This window comes from Halichoeres trimaculatus, unplaced genomic scaffold (genome assembly GCF_033239565.1).
Source record: "Halichoeres trimaculatus isolate MK-OKI-2021-1 unplaced genomic scaffold, fHalTri1.1 fHalTri1_scaffold_13, whole genome shotgun sequence".
Taxonomy (NCBI): Eukaryota; Metazoa; Chordata; class Actinopteri; order Labriformes; family Labridae; genus Halichoeres; species Halichoeres trimaculatus.
This window is the reverse complement of record NW_027437191.1, coordinates 19,240,107-19,257,690: the sequence shown is the minus strand read 5'-3', so window position 1 is coordinate 19,257,690 and position 17,584 is coordinate 19,240,107. Positions and strand designations below refer to the sequence as shown.

General features: G+C 41.3%; 1 protein-coding gene across 2 annotated transcripts; it reads right to left on the bottom strand.

The window, feature by feature from the left end:
- Positions 1-2,012: 2,012 nt before the first annotated feature.
- Positions 2,013-17,568, bottom strand: smek1 (SMEK homolog 1, suppressor of mek1 (Dictyostelium)). 2 transcript variants are annotated; one of them, XM_074684783.1, is made up of 15 exons: positions 16,401-17,568; positions 16,159-16,214; positions 15,963-16,061; positions 15,225-15,842; positions 14,214-14,291; positions 13,995-14,111; positions 10,131-10,247; positions 9,908-10,039; positions 7,908-8,010; positions 7,600-7,758; positions 7,354-7,523; positions 6,556-6,698; positions 4,896-5,086; positions 4,005-4,216; positions 2,013-3,081 (listed from the first exon to the last, which is right to left on the bottom strand). In XM_074684783.1, the coding sequence occupies exons 1-15, from the start codon at positions 16,540-16,542 to the stop codon at positions 2,959-2,961; spliced, it is 2,460 nt and encodes an 819-aa protein (XP_074540884.1). In that variant the 5' UTR covers positions 16,543-17,568; the 3' UTR covers positions 2,013-2,958. The 2 variants fall into 2 exon arrangements, with proteins under 2 accessions (XP_074540884.1, XP_074540885.1); XM_074684784.1 differs by having other exon boundaries at positions 6,556-6,695.
- Between the last annotated feature and the right edge of the window lie 16 nt (positions 17,569-17,584).

The following is a 17,584-nucleotide window of genomic DNA, read 5'->3' as shown; positions in this document are numbered from 1 at the left end:
AAGGAGATCCCACTGGAGATGTTTTCTTTGCAGCACAGTGGAGGGCCATCATGATATGGGGGGCTTTCTCCTTCAATGGGACTTCAGGTTGTGCCTGACAAAGGACTTCTTCAAGAGGGAAAACCTCGCTCTTTTGGACCATCCTGTGCGTTCCCCTGATCTAAATGATATTGAGAACATTTGAGGATGGATGGCAAGGGAGGTATACAAAAATGGACATCAGTTTCACACAGTGGATGGCCTCCATGAAGGTATCTTCACCACTTCGAGCTACACCACCACTTGCCTCCTGAAACATTTGTATCAAGCATGTCGAAACAAATTTTTGAAAAGATCAACAAGAAGCAGAAGGTCCTAAAGGCAGAGGATGCTGCATCCATAAATTCCAAAAGAGACTCAGATTTTGATTTTGTCTGATCACAGGACAGTTTTTCACTTTGGCACACTGTCTTGTGATTGCCTTCTTTTGTTTTTTTTTCATTTGGATTGTTCAAAGGGGCAAGGCCAGGTATGTCTTATTTGACTCAGAGTTTTGGGAAGGATATTAGCTGGATGATTAATTTATTCTGTTTCATTTGTCAACAGATTACCCCATAAAACCATAGAATCATAGAAGCTCAGAAACGCTACAGAAAAGAGTGCAGAGTGTCATCATATGCCGTCCTGTTAGAGATGATCCTCTGATGTGATCAATCCAGGAGAAGTTGATAACTGGCAGCATGAATGCTCAGGAAGCCAAGCCAATCAAGAGAGCTGTCAAAGAGGCTTTTCACCAGCCCTGCAGGAAGCTGGGCAGCAGTATCACCGACGGGGGGCTCTTCAGTCTGGCAGACACACAGGCGGGTAGCGCCGGGTGAGCGCTTTGGCACTGGAAGTGGAGCCGACATTCTGGTGGAGCCGTGGCTGGCACCAAAAGTAAGCGGGCCTCTCCAGCAGCAAAGAGTGAGATCACACACACACACACACGAAAACACACACTCTGCCACACTCCTGCTGAGGAGCAAACGGAGGCTGGCAGGGAGGGCTGCTCCTGAAAAGCTGCTGTTGTCTGGAGATGGCTTTCATGTGAATGATAGCGTTAATAGGCGTTGTGTGACGGCTCTTGCTGCACGCTGAGCATCAAGTGATCTTCTTCTGTCGGCTTTTAATTAATAAGCAGTGTTTGCCGGCCACAATGCACTTGGAGAGACAACAGTGGCACACTCGGTGGCCTTGATGCTGTTTGTTTTTGAATCTTGCTCAAAGTCCCACTGAGGTGACCACATACAGTACACCAGGAGGTGTTGACAGCTTTGCTAAACCATTGTAAAATGAAGTGAAAGGTCACACTTTCAGGACTTTGAGCGATTTCAGTTATGAGACTGAACCATCACACATTGTCATAGTAAACCAACATAATTATGAGAAGGATAAACCAGACTTTCTACTAGGATGTAAAGTGTTTTAGGAATTTGTCTAGATGGTCTAGATCTAGGTGGTACTGTGTTTGAAGCTGAAAAGGATTGGTCTGGTTTGATGATCCCTGCTTTAAAAAAAAAAAAAAAATCAGCAAACGACCAATTAAACAGCAATGGGGCAAAGACTCACTTTGAAGTATAACAAGCAGAGGAAGCACACTTCTTTTTGTAGATAGAGAGTGCCACCTAGTGGATCATAAAGATATCAGTAGCCAACATCCACCACAGATGGTTTAAATGAATTTAGTCCATGTGTGTTTTTAACAGCTGAGGACAACCAAAGGAGCTGAGGGGCCTAATGTTAGTCTGTTAAATAATGTTAAACCAAACAGTTCTGCCTTTGCTAAATGTAAGAGCACATGCCTGTGATGAAAAAAGCAGAACTGAAAAATAACAGCATGAAGAAATGAGAAAACACTTAAGAGTTATTAGGACAAAGGGTAGTAGGACATCTTACAGCAAAGATCATTTTAATGGTCCCAAATATTCTGAACAACTAAGTGTACACTCATGTAAAAGGAAAAAAAAGAGAAGATATGACAAAATCATCACATCTAGAATTCCACTCAATCTTTAATCAAGACGGGATTACAAATTCTCCAAAAAATCTGCAGTTTCAAAGGGCAAAAAGGGTAAAACTAGCTCACCTACTGAGGTCTTTAAAAACCTGTTCAAGTGTGACTGAAAACGTCCTGAACATTTAAAGGCAGGTCTCTTTTTGTTGTCATTTACAAAAAAACAGGAGAAAGATCGAGACGAATAGAGAACAAAAAGAAAGTAATGAAGAAACTGCTGGCTTTTTTTCTCTCCAGAGAAAGAACGTCCACTGAGGAACGACGACACTGATGACATCATCAACGACAACAAGGACAGCTCTTTGCCACATGCTGCCTCCCGTCTGGTCCTATGTACTAACTTAAAAAAACTGAGGGACAAAAAGCAACAGACAGAGAGAGGGAGGAAGAGCAGAAGAGAAAAGGAGGAGAAATCAACAAGGAGGAACTCCGAGGAGGGGAGCTTGAGGGGGTGTGAGTGGTGGTTCTGGGTCTGAATTGGCTGGCCTATTTGGGCCGCTGTGATGTCCTTCCCTGAGTGGGGGGCTGGGGCAGTGGGTTATGGTCCGAGCTTGAGAGCTCTCTGGGATTTCAGTTTGCGTGTTTCTGTATGTGGTCTCTCCTCCAGTTGCTTAGTTGCCGTCCTTCCTCGTACTGTTCAAATCTGCTGACGATGTTTTAGAGTGAAATCTTGACTCCCCCGACTTTCACGCGTCTGTTCCACCCTCCAGATGCTTTGTCACTCCTTGTTTCCTGATTGGCACTTGTATGAAGCGAGCAAGTCCGAGGAGGCTTCTGTTCACAGTCCGCTCCTCTTTTCGGCCACCAGCTGAGGGCGAGCGGTGGCTTTCATTCATTCATTCAATTTGTTTACAAGTTTGATCATTCCTGTGTTGAGTCTGTGAGCTGAAACTGAACAAAGCTCGAGCTGAGACAGTAAAGCTTCCCTATGAGCTCAGTTTGGACTTCTTTGAGGGTGGCAGAGGGTCCTCCTTATTCTCTCTGTCCTCCTCTTCTTCTTCCTCTTCTTCATCATCATCAGGGTAGTCCACCAGCCCCACTAAACCTCCCTGATAAGAAGCAGAGACACGAGTAAAAAATTGTGAAAATATAAAACACCAGAATTTCAAGCTTACGGTCCAATCAGTGTTTTTTTGAGATATCATCTGGGCTCCTATAAGTGAATAATAACATTTCTACACAGACAAGCGTAATGTGTGTCTCCTTATGACATGCTAAGAATCAATCCAACGCCAGTATTTGAAAACCTGCAAAAAAAGAAGTTTGCTGTGTATTGGCTGTGACTGAGGGTGGACTAGAGAGACACACCAGGCAAAATCCTGCAACTGAACAGCTCTAAAGCTGGACTCTAGATTACTGAAATGTGTATATTACCAAAGCTGTTAACCAACGGAATAAAAAGCATGACTAGCTTCGATCTCAGCAACAATCTGATGGAAACGTCACTTCTCCTTTAATACAGATTGGTAGCTGTGTAATAAGAAAGACTGATTTTAAATCAGTAAAATAATCTTAAAAAAAACTTTTCAGGGTAGACTTCTTTTCATCCTGTTGAGAATCTATATCCCATAACTACCTGTGTAACCATACATTATTCCTTACTAAAATCACTTGTGTTTGTACTGATCTGAACTGAAAATAATGTGGCTTTGTTCAGGACATATTGTGGTCCTCCTCCTTCCGTTCCCTCCTGTTTCAATAAAAAGTGAAGAGTGTGCTCTGTCTAGAGCCTGGCTGATGTGATGACCATGCTTTGTGTTACTCAATCTGGGTGGTAGGAGGTGTGTGAAAATCAACGGCCTTAGTGTGAAGACTAATAGTTAGAACTCAGACTTCAGCAAAACTCTTATTTCATTTGAGCAGAGAGCAAATGAATTCTATCGTCTTCTCCGAGTAACACTGAAACACAAAGTCCATTATTTTCAAGGAAAAGAGCATGTAGATGATTTCAAGCCAACATGCCAACAGGTACCTTTGTGGTTACGGTTGTGGAGGAAGGTGAGCTTCGTGCCCCTGAGCCAGGAGAACCTGGTGATCCAGGAGAACCTGGGTTCAATGAGGCAGATGAAGGAGGGCTGGACAGGCTGGTTTTAGTGGAGCCAGAGAAGGCGAGCTTGAAGCTGGGGTTCTGTCTACCCGATAAGCTCGACTTCCCCAGCACCTCTTTGTCATCTGTGTCTTTCACTGGAGGTAAAGAGAGACATGAGGACAGGGGTTTGAAACTTGCTTCAGGGGTTCACAAAATCCATCCGCTTTTACAAAAAAAAGACAAAAAATAACAGCCAATACACACAATGAAAAACTCAAGTTTATAATATTTTCAGAGGGAGAGTCTTCCATTTTTGCTTTACTGTACAGAAAACCACTGAAATGTGTTTTTCCTTTGTGATTGTATCTAAATAAATATTTGAAATATCTAAAACACAAGGTTTGTTTATCAAAGGGAAAAGTTGCCCAAGTATAAATGACTAATTAGGGTCAATAAATACTGCTAAGAGGATTTCAACAGTCTACCAACAATCTTGTACATAAAGGCAAATCTTATCACATTGGTGTTTGGGTACAAGCCTGCTCTTTGGCCTGAGGAATTTACCGAACTGTATTTTATCAAAGATTGAGCTTCAATCACAACATTACTATCTTGTCAGGTAACTTCTGTCACATTCCCTGAGCAAAATGTCTTAAAGTGCTGTTTTATTTCAGCTTTACACCGACAAGACCAGCATAAACTAGAAGCCTTGAATTAAATACTGTGACATCTGTGAACTGCAAATACATTTTTCAATGCCATAAACCAAAAACACTGTTCTAAGATATATTTCCAAACACTGTTAGGAGACAAGAACTACATATCCATACGTACACTTTTTCCTTTCCATGAACTTGCTTATTGGTTCCATGAGATCTTCCTCTGGCTTCATCTTGTCAGAAGGAGGAACGACGGCTTCACCGTCCTCAAGGTCATCCTCGTCTGTGTTGAACCACATCTCCTCTTCGTCCTCCAGTGTCCGTGCATCACGACGGAAGCGGTGGTTCCTCAGGATGGAGCGCATGCTGAAGGCGATAAAGAATTCAGTAGTGATTACAAAAATGGTTTGTTTAAATAAAAAAAAGACTGAAAATTGTATCCCTAAAGATAGAAAAAAAAAAGGTGTTTTGTATTTAAAGGGGACATATCATGCTTGTTTCTCCTTTTCACTATGCCAGACTAGGATGCCTGTAAAGCATTTCTGCCCTCAGTACGAGTCATTTAGTTCCTTCATTGCCCCACAACAGCATTCTCAATATCCTCATTTTAGACCATTCTGAAGATCTTGTTGAAACGCTCCGTTTCGAGAATGACCTCCAGTAACCTCGCAACGTCACAGCCCTTTGTGCTCCGATTGGTCAGTTCTATCAGAGGGGTGGAGGGGGTAGAGCCAGGGGGCGGTTTTTGCAGCCTGGCAGTATTTACAAAATCGCCACATTGAATGGAGCAGACCGAGCGAGTTTGCTGTTTGCCAAAACTTCACCGTAAAGCATTGATAGCACTAATAAATGGCAGAGTGTAGGATACGTCCTTTTGTTTTGGACCCCGAGTCAGACCCGGTTCGGCAGCTCAGAAGGAAGAAAATCCACCTCCACACAGATCATCTCAGGACGCTTCAGTGTGGTGAGTCAAACTGGTACTGTAACATGTATAGTTTATACGTTTATACTCGGCTCTTGGTGGGTGTATCCCTCGGTGGCTGTTGTGTGACTAACTGACATCACAGAGGAGGAGCTGCTTTATCAGATTACTCCAATAAAAAGAGAGGATCCTCGTGTCGTCATGAAGGTCGAAATCTCGCGGCCAAATGGCAATGACCTATTTTCAGAGGCATCAAATCTCGTTCTAGGATATCAGAAAAAATACAATATCTCATTTTTTGAAAATTCAGGGGATGTAAGGTCTTGTTTTCAAATTTATTATATTATATGTAAGTATTAAATCAGGGATCAGCATGATATGTCCCCTTTAAGAAATAAAACTGATATATTTTCTCTTTGGAAGCCAAATTATGACTTTTTATCTCATAGTTATGACTTTTTCTTTTGTTAATATTTTTTAACTGTCGGAAATGGGCTTCCATATGTTACAAATTGATATTCTCTGGTCCTCCTTTCTTAGGTCGGGTAAATAAAGTGCACACCAGAGCTGAAAGTAAAAGTCTGAACAGGACAGGCGGAGCACACTGATGCTCGCTACCACAATAAAAATCTTTTACACAGGGCGGACTTCATGTAGCAGATAAAAGTTCCAGCTGCAGCCTAAATAGAAAAAAATATAACATTTACTAGTCCTGCCCCAAAAAATGTAAGACCTCTAATGTATTAAAGACCAGCATTTGACATTGTTAATGAATTTAAGATATTTTACGGCCTTAATTTGAGATACATTAATTAAAGACTTTTTAAGACTTTTCAAGGATGCATGGACACCCTGGTAAGCTAAGACTGTGAAATCTTTACTGACAGCCGTACAGATGTGTTGATTTTCTCACCTGTCCAGTTTGGGGTTGTCTTGCCTTTCTCGCTGCTGCTCATACCGCAGCTTAAGGCCCTTGAATGTTTGGACGTAGTCCACATCCTCCAGAGCCTTCCAGTAATTCTCTACTATATGAGCTGTGAGAGACTTCACATCCTCCTGGGAGCAATGGGAGTGGAGAGAGAAGGGGGTAGAGACGCAGTGAACGAGGAAAATGACAGGAAGGTACGAAAGGGGAAGATTGGTGGAGTGGAGTTTATAAAAGCAGCGTAGCAGAAAAAGGAATGAAGGAAAAACAGCAGAGAGGGGAGAAAAAGAGAAAGAACAAACCAAACATGTTAGAAATGGATCTTAAAAGTATAACTTGTTGATCGTTTGGTTGTGTGGTTCTTCAGAATATTAGAGTGACTGGCTGTTTAGGTGGATAACCAGTTCATCAAATCACAAGCTGACTGAGACAAAAGTTGTTGTTTTTTTAACGGAAATCAAGAAGTTTCTGTGCACCATCTATCTATGCTTTGTAAGACACTGTGAAATGTGATGTTTTACAAGGGTTTATGATACAGGGACAGGTTTGACAAGCTGATCTACTCTGATAACGCCAGAAACAGAAGGACAGGAAATCAAACATTTTAAAGGAGAAGAAAGCACAAAAGATTAATCCCTCTCAAGTCTCTGACCATTTGAAGTCAAACAACTTCACACATTAACATGTTTCATTTTTTCTCCAAGAGCAACTTTTTGTGCAAATGTGCATGAGCATGTCTTTGAGCCAGAGTTTAAAGGATGTAGGCCAAGAAAGTGGAACACTCACCACACGGACATACTCGAACATCTCAATGATGGCAGAGTTCATGAGATTGTAGCGTGAGCCGTTGTTGAGGAAAGCCTTAATGACAGGCTCAAAGAGGAAGTTTCTCATGATGTAGCGATTGTAGAATTCATCCTTCAGACCGATGATCCTCCGCATGAAGCGCAGGGCGCCTGAGCAGAAAAAAATCATGATTAATATCAAGCTCAGAACAAATTCAAGGTGTGGTTGGAAGTAAATGGGACTCACAGAGCGCCAGGAAGGCATGCTGGGAAGCCGTGAGCACCAGAACCCTCCTGAGAATGTCCTTGTTGATAATGTAGTTCTTGATGTGATAGGTGTGGTGCTCAACACAGAACGTCAGCAGCTCCAAAATCAAGGCCAGTAACTGAGATGTCTGAAAGTCATCTGTGGGAAAAGAAATGTATTAAAAATGTTGTGTAATCAGAGTCTAATCGTACCGAGAGCCCAGAGATAGTTGTCATTTATACTGTTAACACATTTATTTTTAAAACTCATACACACGCTCACACACTCCACTGGCAGGTATTCAATACCTTTACTTGGCTTTTCCTCTGTGGTGTTGGCCAGGAGTGGAGCAGAGAGGACGTGCATACAGTGCTTATAGAAGAAGCTTAGGAACTCAGACTTTTCCATTTTCTGGGAAATAAAAAGAAGAACAAATCACTTTCTGACTGAATGACTTTGAATTAAATGTACCATATACTTGTGTAGACACAAAACTCAGTTTTCTTGTCTTCACTTGTGCATAGGGATGGAATGGTTCGCAAAATCCACAGTTCAGTTCATATCACGGTTTTGTGGTCAGTTTTCAGGTCGGTTCAGGTATATTGTTGGTTTTTTTTACACCCCAGATTACCATACACCTGAATAAACCACCTTTAATAGATTATTTTTTAGGGATGCACAATATTATCGGCACAATATCAGTATCGGTTGATAAAAGCTTAAAAACACGTTTATCGGTATCTGCAGATATGAAAATTTCTGCCGATATGCACAGTCGATAAGGTGCTATTCAGTTAGGATTATTATTATTTTCCATCTGAAAAATAAGCTCCTTAAATAAAATGTAGCACTTCATTTATTTGCACTGCAGAGCTCTGTGTCTGTCACCAGGTTGGTACAGTAGCTCTAAAATAATCAAATGCAACTTGGTTATGTTTAAAAATGCATTGTACATTTAAAGTTCATGTGATCTAAAGAAATTCTTTTTCTGGATTTCAATACTGAATGTCTTGAGTTTGAAAAAATAATACATTTCTTATTTATGGTAAAATCAAATGTTTTTTTGTCTTGTTTTATGTGTTTCTTAAACAAATAAGACCGTCACAATAAGAGTAACATATAAATTCCAGTACAGGATAGACTTAGCTTTCTTTACAGTGAAAAAAACAAACAAACTCGTGATTATTGGTATCGGTATCAGCCAAAAGGGGTTTCGATATATTGGCAAAAATCCAATATCGTGTATCCCTATCATTTTTAATCAATTATCTCATGTATAGTCATGAAAAACCAGAAAGAATGAGACTGTTTCCCATTTCAGACATCATTGAAGCTGAGTCAACATGCCAACTCCTCAGTAAGGAAAGTCACTATTGGCTTTCTCAGAAGTCACTAAAAGCCACCAAATGACGCTGCTGTCTAATTTGCATAAAAATCAATTTGCATGTAATTGTCATGGACTCTGTAGGAGTGAGAAGAGACAGAAAGCAGGTAAAACACAACATCATAAATATGTTTAGAATTACAAATTATCTTCTGTCAAAAAATTTTTTCTCATATCTCTAAATATCCAGTCCCCAGCCCACGTAACCATAATGAGACACGCACTTGAGTGACTTTATCTGCTGTGAGTAAAGACTGTCTCTGTGTTTTAGACAGGGGAGGGGCTCACAGTAGCATAGGCTGCCCATTGAGGATATCAAAACAAGCTTCAACCTCAGATTCTCTAAACTTCAGAAAAGTCCCAAGAATTGTTGCCTTTAAAAAAACTCACCAGAAGGATCTGAAAAGTCATTGAATGTCGCGACAAAGCCTTCAGGTTGGCAACACTCAGTTGCAGGTTTATTCTCCACTTTTATACCGCCGTCATTAGAGCTCACACTGAATCTTAAGTGCAGCGTGACAGCAGAACAACATAACGCCACAGGTACATCCTCTAACTGTCTTCTCCACTTGTCATGTACACAACACACCCTGCCCCACAACTGTTTCGCTTCGTCTTACGTTGAGCGTGTGTATGAAAAAAAGACTAAGAAAAAAGAAAAACACAAACTGTCCGAGGCACAAGCGCCCCAAACCGTGTGAGGAAAACTGTTTCGTAAACCATTCCATCCCTACTTGCGCATCTTTGTCAGTGATACTCAAGGAACACTAATGTGTTTTTACTCATCCTGATCAACTGAACTGTACAGAGCAAGTAATCAACTTCTCAGAAACAAAGATCAACCAAACATTTAAAAGGTGCTGGGCACATGAGTTAAGTTCCCAGTAATCGTCCGATCTATCATAAAAGAGCAAACACACTCACATTTACAGTAGCCAGCATGTTCTCCGGGTCCACCAGAGTCCGTAGTAGGCCCATCAGCTGCACTGCTCCTCCCAGCTCTGGGTCTGTATCACAGATCATGTGTTCTATGATCAGGTTGATCAGGAGGATGTCCTGGAAACACAGCAGTCATTGGTTAAACAGTGGTCTCGTTTATAATGTGTTGGGATTATCTGTGATTGGCTGATTCTGCTCATTTACTCACATCATCATTCTGCTGAGACTCCTGCATGACGAACTCTCGTACCATGGAGGGATTGTACTCCACCAGATAAGAGAAAATATCTGTGGCTGCCCCACGCACCTGAACGTCATCCATTCCCTGTTGTAAAGAAACAAAACATTTTAGAAAACGATTCTTTGTCAGGTCACATCTGAGTGAGGATGTTCCTTTGAGGTACAAAAACAAGAGCACAAAACAGAGACTGGAGAGATCCAGGAAAACTAAAACTGTCTAAGAAAGAAAACTGTATTTTTTTTTGTTATCTTTTTCCTTTTCTACCAGACCAGTTTATCTGCAGTCACTGCTGTGATGGTAAAAACATAGGAAACTGGGGTCAGTAGTGTGAGAATAGAAGCGCTTCACTATAACTGAAGGAAGCTTTTCTGTGGTGGAATTATAAAGGATAAGTTCGGTTTATACAGCTTAAAAGCTGTATAAACCGAACTTATCCTTTTAGTGTAGGGACAGAAGTATATAAGGTATTCTTCTTCAAATATTCTCAACAAAAAGCATGACCTTGTGTTATGAGGATTGTGACACAAGCTGAACCTACAGGACATTCAAGTTTGACTTCTGTTTCCTGCTCATCAGATCGTCTTGAGCAGAATTGAGTCAAATAAATTCTGTGATAGTATTTGTGTGGAGGTTGAAATCAGTCATCCTTAAATAGACAGCTGTGAGCCATGACAGCTGTTTGTGTTTATTTACAGACACTTACACTCTTTCAGATTCCATACAACATTAGCCACCAGCTAACAGCTCAGATGATACTGTCTGGGGGGGTGTGGGGAGGTACTGGTTTTTACTGTTCACATCCCACATCTCCTTTTTTCACTTTCATTCAAATTACATCCCAGTTTTAATAGTTAAACATATTTACGACACAATATCTATTCCATGAACAATGGAGGGGGGAGGGTCAATAAACAAGTTAATCTAAAAACAAATGTTCATGAGTCATAATTTAGGTCAAATGTTGAACTAATTAATTTTGATAGTGATTGGGAAAGTTTGATGTTTCTCAATCTTGAACCTACGATTAGCCTCATGCCAAACTAAGAACCCAAACTCTTCAAAGATGACACAGGTAGGATTTGGTAAACTGGTTAAAAGTCTAAGACAACAGAGGAAAGTCCTGCTGAGATGCTTCCTTATACCAAACTATTCTCCTTCCTCTAAAACTCCAGCGGCTGCACTGATGACTGTCAGTCTAGCATTGTTTATTCTCATTTTTACATAACCCAATATTTCCCACCTGTGTTTGGTTTTTAAGACAAAGGGTGCAGAGTCATGGCTGATGAGAGACGGTTGTACCCTGGAACTATAAGCACAAAGCTTTTTCACTTGATCTGAGGTTTAATTTAGAGAAATACAAATTGATTCAAAGACTTAAAAAGCACATATGTGGCCCCTCCCCCAGTCCTCCCCTGTCCTCTGCTGGCCTGCACTCACACTGCTGCAGACACAGCCTCTCATACATGTTATCACATCATAATACCACAAGCGTAACTTTGATCCATGATGCTATGATTGAAAAGTTCTAAATTTTTAAATAAATAAAACATATAAACACACACTGAGAGACTGCACATCAATGGCAACCTGCTGCTCTGAGAGGGAGGTGGGAAATAGCACGTCATTATTTACAGACATGTAGTGTTATGGTGCCGTCTACTCATTTCAAATGTGGAAACTTATTTTACCATCACTAACTTTGTATTTTGAACTCTGGCAAAATAATTTCCTTCAGGATTAACAAAGTTGATCTTAAACTTCTCCATCCTGGTCAGCTGGCAGGAGACCACTGGAACTTAACAGCCTGACAACAATTAGGTTCTGCTGTTTTCTCTGTACCTTGGTGTCATTGTGATGCTTGGTGTTAAAGGGACAGTTCAGTTTTTTTGAAGTGGGGTTGTATGAGCTCTATGTGACCACTAAGGACATTAGATACAGTAGAATTAATATAATAATTAATAATTCTTTTGTTTGTACTCTAAGGACAGGACTATGACAGCGACGATGAAGTTCCATTCACTTTGGAACCAAAAGGATACCTGTATGAACCGGAGCACACAGAAGAAGAGCTGCTACAGATGGCGACTGAAAGGAATACAGAAGAGAGCACTAGCGTTGCGCGGAGTGATACATGACCAGTTAGTTAGGTCCAGATAAATGTTTATATTTCCAAAGACTTAATGCACTTAAAAACCATTTTATGTAGCGTACTCTTAAACTGTGGTATTACTTTTTGATTTTAGTTCTTGTAGGAAGAAAAAATAGCCTTTGAATCTGGTACGGTCTCTCCCTGTTAGCGCCTATTTCCTCATCACCAGCGATTACAGTCTGTGTCTTACTGAGGGAGAGGAGACACCTTTCTACAGTATCTAATGTCTTTAGTGGTCACATAGAGCTCATACAACCCTACTTCAAAAAAAAACTGAACTGTCCCTTTAAGGTGAAAATAAAAAAGCAAGTGCTTCACTGCAACACTGCCATAAAGAAATGTAGACCTCAAAAAGACAATTCCTCTTTTCACATGTATTTTTAAACAGAAAAAATTCTATCCTGTATCTGAATCATTGCAGCCGTTTGTGTTTAAATGATTCATTATGCACAGTGTTTGTTAAAAAGGTTGAATCATTATATATTTTATGTCCATGTTGCCCACCTGTGCTAGTGCATGAACATGCATATCAATCTGAGTAGGGATGCATCCGTATGAAAATTTTAGCTGGTATCTGACATTAATATTGCTGTTATAGCCGATAACTGATATTCACAGATATCAATACAGGTTAAAAAAAATAGAAAGAAAGAAAAAGAAAAAAAACACAATCTGAGATAATGTGTCGAGTTAGTTCAGAGAGAAAGAGTGGTGTGATCATGAGAAAAGACGACCATGAAGACGATCAAAGGACAGAGCGCCCAAGATGATTCCAATCAAAAAGTACATTTTGTCTGTTTTTGGATCAAAAACAGGAAGAGAGACATAAAAGAAGAGGACTCATGTTAAAAAAATGATCAACATCAGCCAGTAGCGATATATCGTGCACCCCTAATGCTGAGTTTATCTTTTTGAACCGTGCAGGGGCTGACGAGGTGTACAAAGCACTCTGACTTCTCAAACAAACTGGACTTCTGGGGCGAAATGTGTTGAAGAATGGTATGGACTGCCCACTGGAAAAGTGCCCTGTGTGTTTTTTGTCTACCTCTTAAAGGGACTGTGAGGAGTTTCCAAGTGATCTTGAAAAAGTCTCGCTTTTAGATACATGCCTGATCATATTCCAAACTTTGATAGATTATCAGTGCCAAAATAGTTATTAATAAATGCCATTTCTCAGCTTCCCGGTCAGGTTGGACAGGACTGATTTACGGCAATAGTCTCTATGACAACACCACAACTGCTGACAAGATCAGAGCACCAGGCTGTGCGTTATACTAAATATATCCAGTTACTAAACTACAGTACAAACTAAGTTCACAAAGTTTGCTTGTTGTCACATTCAAACGACTGCTCTACGTAACTGTTAACGAATACATTACCTCGTTGCTTTGTATCCGGTAAAACGTGGTCTTGAATAAAGAAAAGTAGTGTTAAAAAGAAAACGATCTGATCTCTATTCATTTCTTTCCAAACACACACCAGTGGGTGCAAGTGCTCATGGGATACTGAGTCTTTACCCTAGAAAAACACTAGCTTTTCCAGATTGTCCTCACAGCCCCTTTAAGAGCTTCAGTTATGTTTTCTTGTATTGGCAGAGGCATTTCTAATAATTAAAAAAATCATGGTAACACCAAGCCAAACATTTCATTACAACTAGAGCCAACTATGGTTGCTGTACTCACCAGTATGACCTCTAGTGCCGGTAGAATGCCCATATTTGACAACGTCTTGAAGAAGGCATCTCTGTTTTGAGGTTGTAACGTTTGTGAGAATGCACAGAATTCTTTTAGGAAGTTCACCTGGGAGGAAAAGAATTCAACACGATTAAACCAGGAGGAGACAATGAAAGATCAGAAGTATACTTCAACAAAAGCTCCTTGCCAGAAAAACGGACAGCATACCAGTTCATGTCTTTTGTCGTCGTCTGTGGCCTCGTCTGTTAGCTGTGCAAAGAGGTCTGTCAGGAACTTCTCATCGTCCTGACATCAAAAGTAAGTTAGAAATGAAAGTTTATGAGTAGGTCAACAAATCAAAATGAGGAAAAAAAAGACACATTTGGATTCACATCAACCAAGAGTAAGAGAAAAAGAATTTAAAGCAAACAAAAAGATTTACTGTATTTACAACAACTCTCAACAACTCTTCCTATTTCTATAAACACCCTTTCAGATTCCCTTCCAAACCACCAATTCTAAAGATATTATTCACAGACATCTTCATTTACTGAAATTGAGAAAGAACTCTCTTTTATCATTATACAACTTTAACTTTATTCTTGGTCGTGTACTCTTCAAATACTTTTGCAATGACAAACCTGAACCATTGAATGATATTTGCAATCCGGTATATCAGGTTGTGATGTCTGGGACAATTGGTCTGTTCATTTTGACTCAGAAACACTGCCTCATGGTAGTTGAGGGGGAACAAGGCTCATCTCCGTGTTTGATTTCAGAAATTCACACGGCACAGTGTGCAACAGAGTCAACAGCATCCCCATTTCTGTTTTCCTCTAGCGCAGCATAACTGATTTACACAACACTTCTCTATCTCCATGGAGACGGCCATACATAAACACTGCTGAGTTGACACAGTACAAAAACACAGAGGTCACATGACCATAAAAGACTAGCAGACAAACTCAGACTGGGAAAGCACAATCAGCCAAAAATAAAACCTTTGTACACTCCTATGATTACTGTAATTTCCAGTCCTCGCTGCATAAACACTATTTTCAGCTTATTCGCCTTCATTTGATTTTAGGGTTGCCACTTAAAAAATAAACTTTTCTTTAAAATGTGCTTCTCATTTGCTTTTCCAACAGGCTAAGCTGTAAAAGAAAAGGTGGTACACATCTTATTTCAACAAATCACGTCTGACTTTCAAACACCTGAATTCAGGTTCATCTAACTCACCTGCAGCATGCCCACTATCTCCACCTTGTTAAAGAAGATGAAAGAGTGCAGGGTGGACAACATGTTTTCCTCAAAAACAGAGGGCGTGGGCAGCACCATGTCCTGAATATACTGCACCCGATACGTCTGGTGTATTTTCTGACGCAGTTCAGGATCAGAGATGGGAATCACCTCCTTAAAGCGGGCCGTCTTAGTTAGAAACTCTCGATGCCGCCGTGGCTGTGGGAGCGCTGGATCAAACTCCAGACAACCAATGACGTCCATGATACACTCATCGGAGAACATAACTTCAAAGAGTGCAGTACGATTAAGCAGGAAGATGCCTTTAATGATTTCATACAGGTGGTGCAGTCCCTCTCTATTTTCCAAATCCTCGCACACGCGAAACAGCTCGAGAAGCTTGCGAATATAGCCTTCGTTCTCCACAGCCAGCGCCAGTTTCTCGCGCCGCAGCGGTGACGGTAGCGAGGAGCCCACCAGCTCGGCGAGATCCTCCAAGCGGTTCAGTTCACAAGGTGGTAATTCCAGACCCGGGGAGGACATGTCATCAAAGCGCTCATCCTCAGACTCCTCCACCACGTCCTGGGTGATGTCCACAGATGGGTCCTTTCCCTGCACCTTTACAATGAGAAACACATGTGAAGACCCAAACATGTCTTGTAAAAAATAAAATAAAAAAATACATACACAGATGGAGCAGACAAACACACACCCCCACACAAAGAAATGTGCAGTTACCTGGCATATTTTCTCCCAGATTTCATCACAACCAGCCTTCTCCTGGAAGCTCAGTGCCAGATCATAATTTTCAGCTTCCGACCACACTATCAATGTATCCTTTCCAGGACACAAACAAAGCCAAATTATAACCAGCAACAGGGAAGGAGGAAAGCCATACTTTACAGAAGCACAGTGCACCAGGTTGCATACTGACCTGTTGTTTCTGGTAGGCTGTGTTTGGATTGATTTTAGACTCCAGCAGTAGGGAACCTGTCAGGCAGACAAAAAAGGAATTGGGATGTCAGAATTACTTTGAGAGAACATTTGTTCAAGTTTTGGTTGCATGTAAGCTTCCTGCAAATTATAATGACTATGTGTGCAAGTTGGTGTTTTCAAGTTGTAAGAGAGCAACACTATAGTGGTCAAACCAATTCTCTTATCCTTGGATTCCCTTACCATCACTCTCTGCTCGCACCAATAGGGACGTGCCTCTCAAACGCTCCACATAGCCGGAGGAGACGTGCCCTGTCCCGCGGTCATCCCACTGTCTGTCCTCATTGAGGGTATACACTTTGACTCGTCGGCGAGTGTCCGTCATCCTCGCAGGTGGATTTTACCGGTCCCCCCAACCGTTTTGGGTTTTACCGGGTGTCTCCACCTCGTGAATCCACTCCAGCTCACTTCTACACCTGTTCACCTCTACAGTGAAGTACTGTTTTATCAAGAGGCAGGGGTCAGCCAGGCTAACTGTACTTTGAAGGAGTCTGACAGTTCAACACCTGAGCATCAATCCAGACAGATCCCCCGATGAACCTCTTGTTCGACTAAAAAGCTCTCGTTTTGTTGATGAGCTGCCTCAAAACTTAGGTCGGTGATACAATACACAGCCACAGATTAGGAACCATTGTAGCAGACTACTGACTCTAATTCACAGAGCGGAGGACACTGCCATTAGCTACTGTGGTAATCTACTAAACAAGGGCTGACTGACATTGTAAAGTCCTTTCACTACATCTAAAGAAGTGTATTCATTGAAAGCCCCGATGGTGAAGTCAATGGTTCACTAAATACCCTGACAGCTCGTGAGTACAATTTGTACACTTGCGACCAACGTTTGTCTGTTACGTTAGCAAGCAAACCTAACGAGTTAACTAGCAGGCTAGTACGCTAACTGCCTACGCTCCATGTTCTCAGTGCTGCGAAACCTTTCGAAGCAAAATGACCCGAGCTGTACACTGATAACATTATTTCATACTAGCGGACCGCAGACACCGTGCTTACTCAAGATCAATGTGTCTTATTTGTGTCTGAATAATACGCCAGCTAGCTAACGTTAGCTGCTATTTCTTCCCCAAGTGTTCCGCCATGTTCTGGCTCGGGGCCGCGGAGAGACCTCTCTCTCCTTACTGGTATTAATGCATCTCTAAAAAAATATGCAAACCAACAAACTGTATTCGTAGTACTGCTCAAAGGTAACGCTTTACATTCTACAGCTATTTGCCATTCATTCCTGAAGTCTTGCCCAGATAACTGCTAACTGCCCCCCCGTGAGTATTCAGCCATCTTGGGTCCCTTCTGAGTCGGTACGGGGTTTCCAGCACAGCAACAACAGGGCACCCCGCCACATTTAAAGAGACAGT

Excerpts from the sequence above, each read along its gene's own strand:
- smek1 (XM_074684783.1), bottom strand. The coding sequence starts at position 16,542 with ATGACGGACACTCGCCGACGAGTCAAAGTGTATACCCTCAATGAGGAC. Across the intron at positions 16,062-16,158 it reads CAGCCTACCAGAAACAACAG|GATACATTGATAGTGTGGTC; the intron begins GTCAGTATGCAA and ends TGTCCTGGAAAG. Across the intron at positions 3,082-4,004 it reads CCACAACCGTAACCACAAAG|GGAGGTTTAGTGGGGCTGGT; the intron begins GTACCTGTTGGC and ends GCTTCTTATCAG.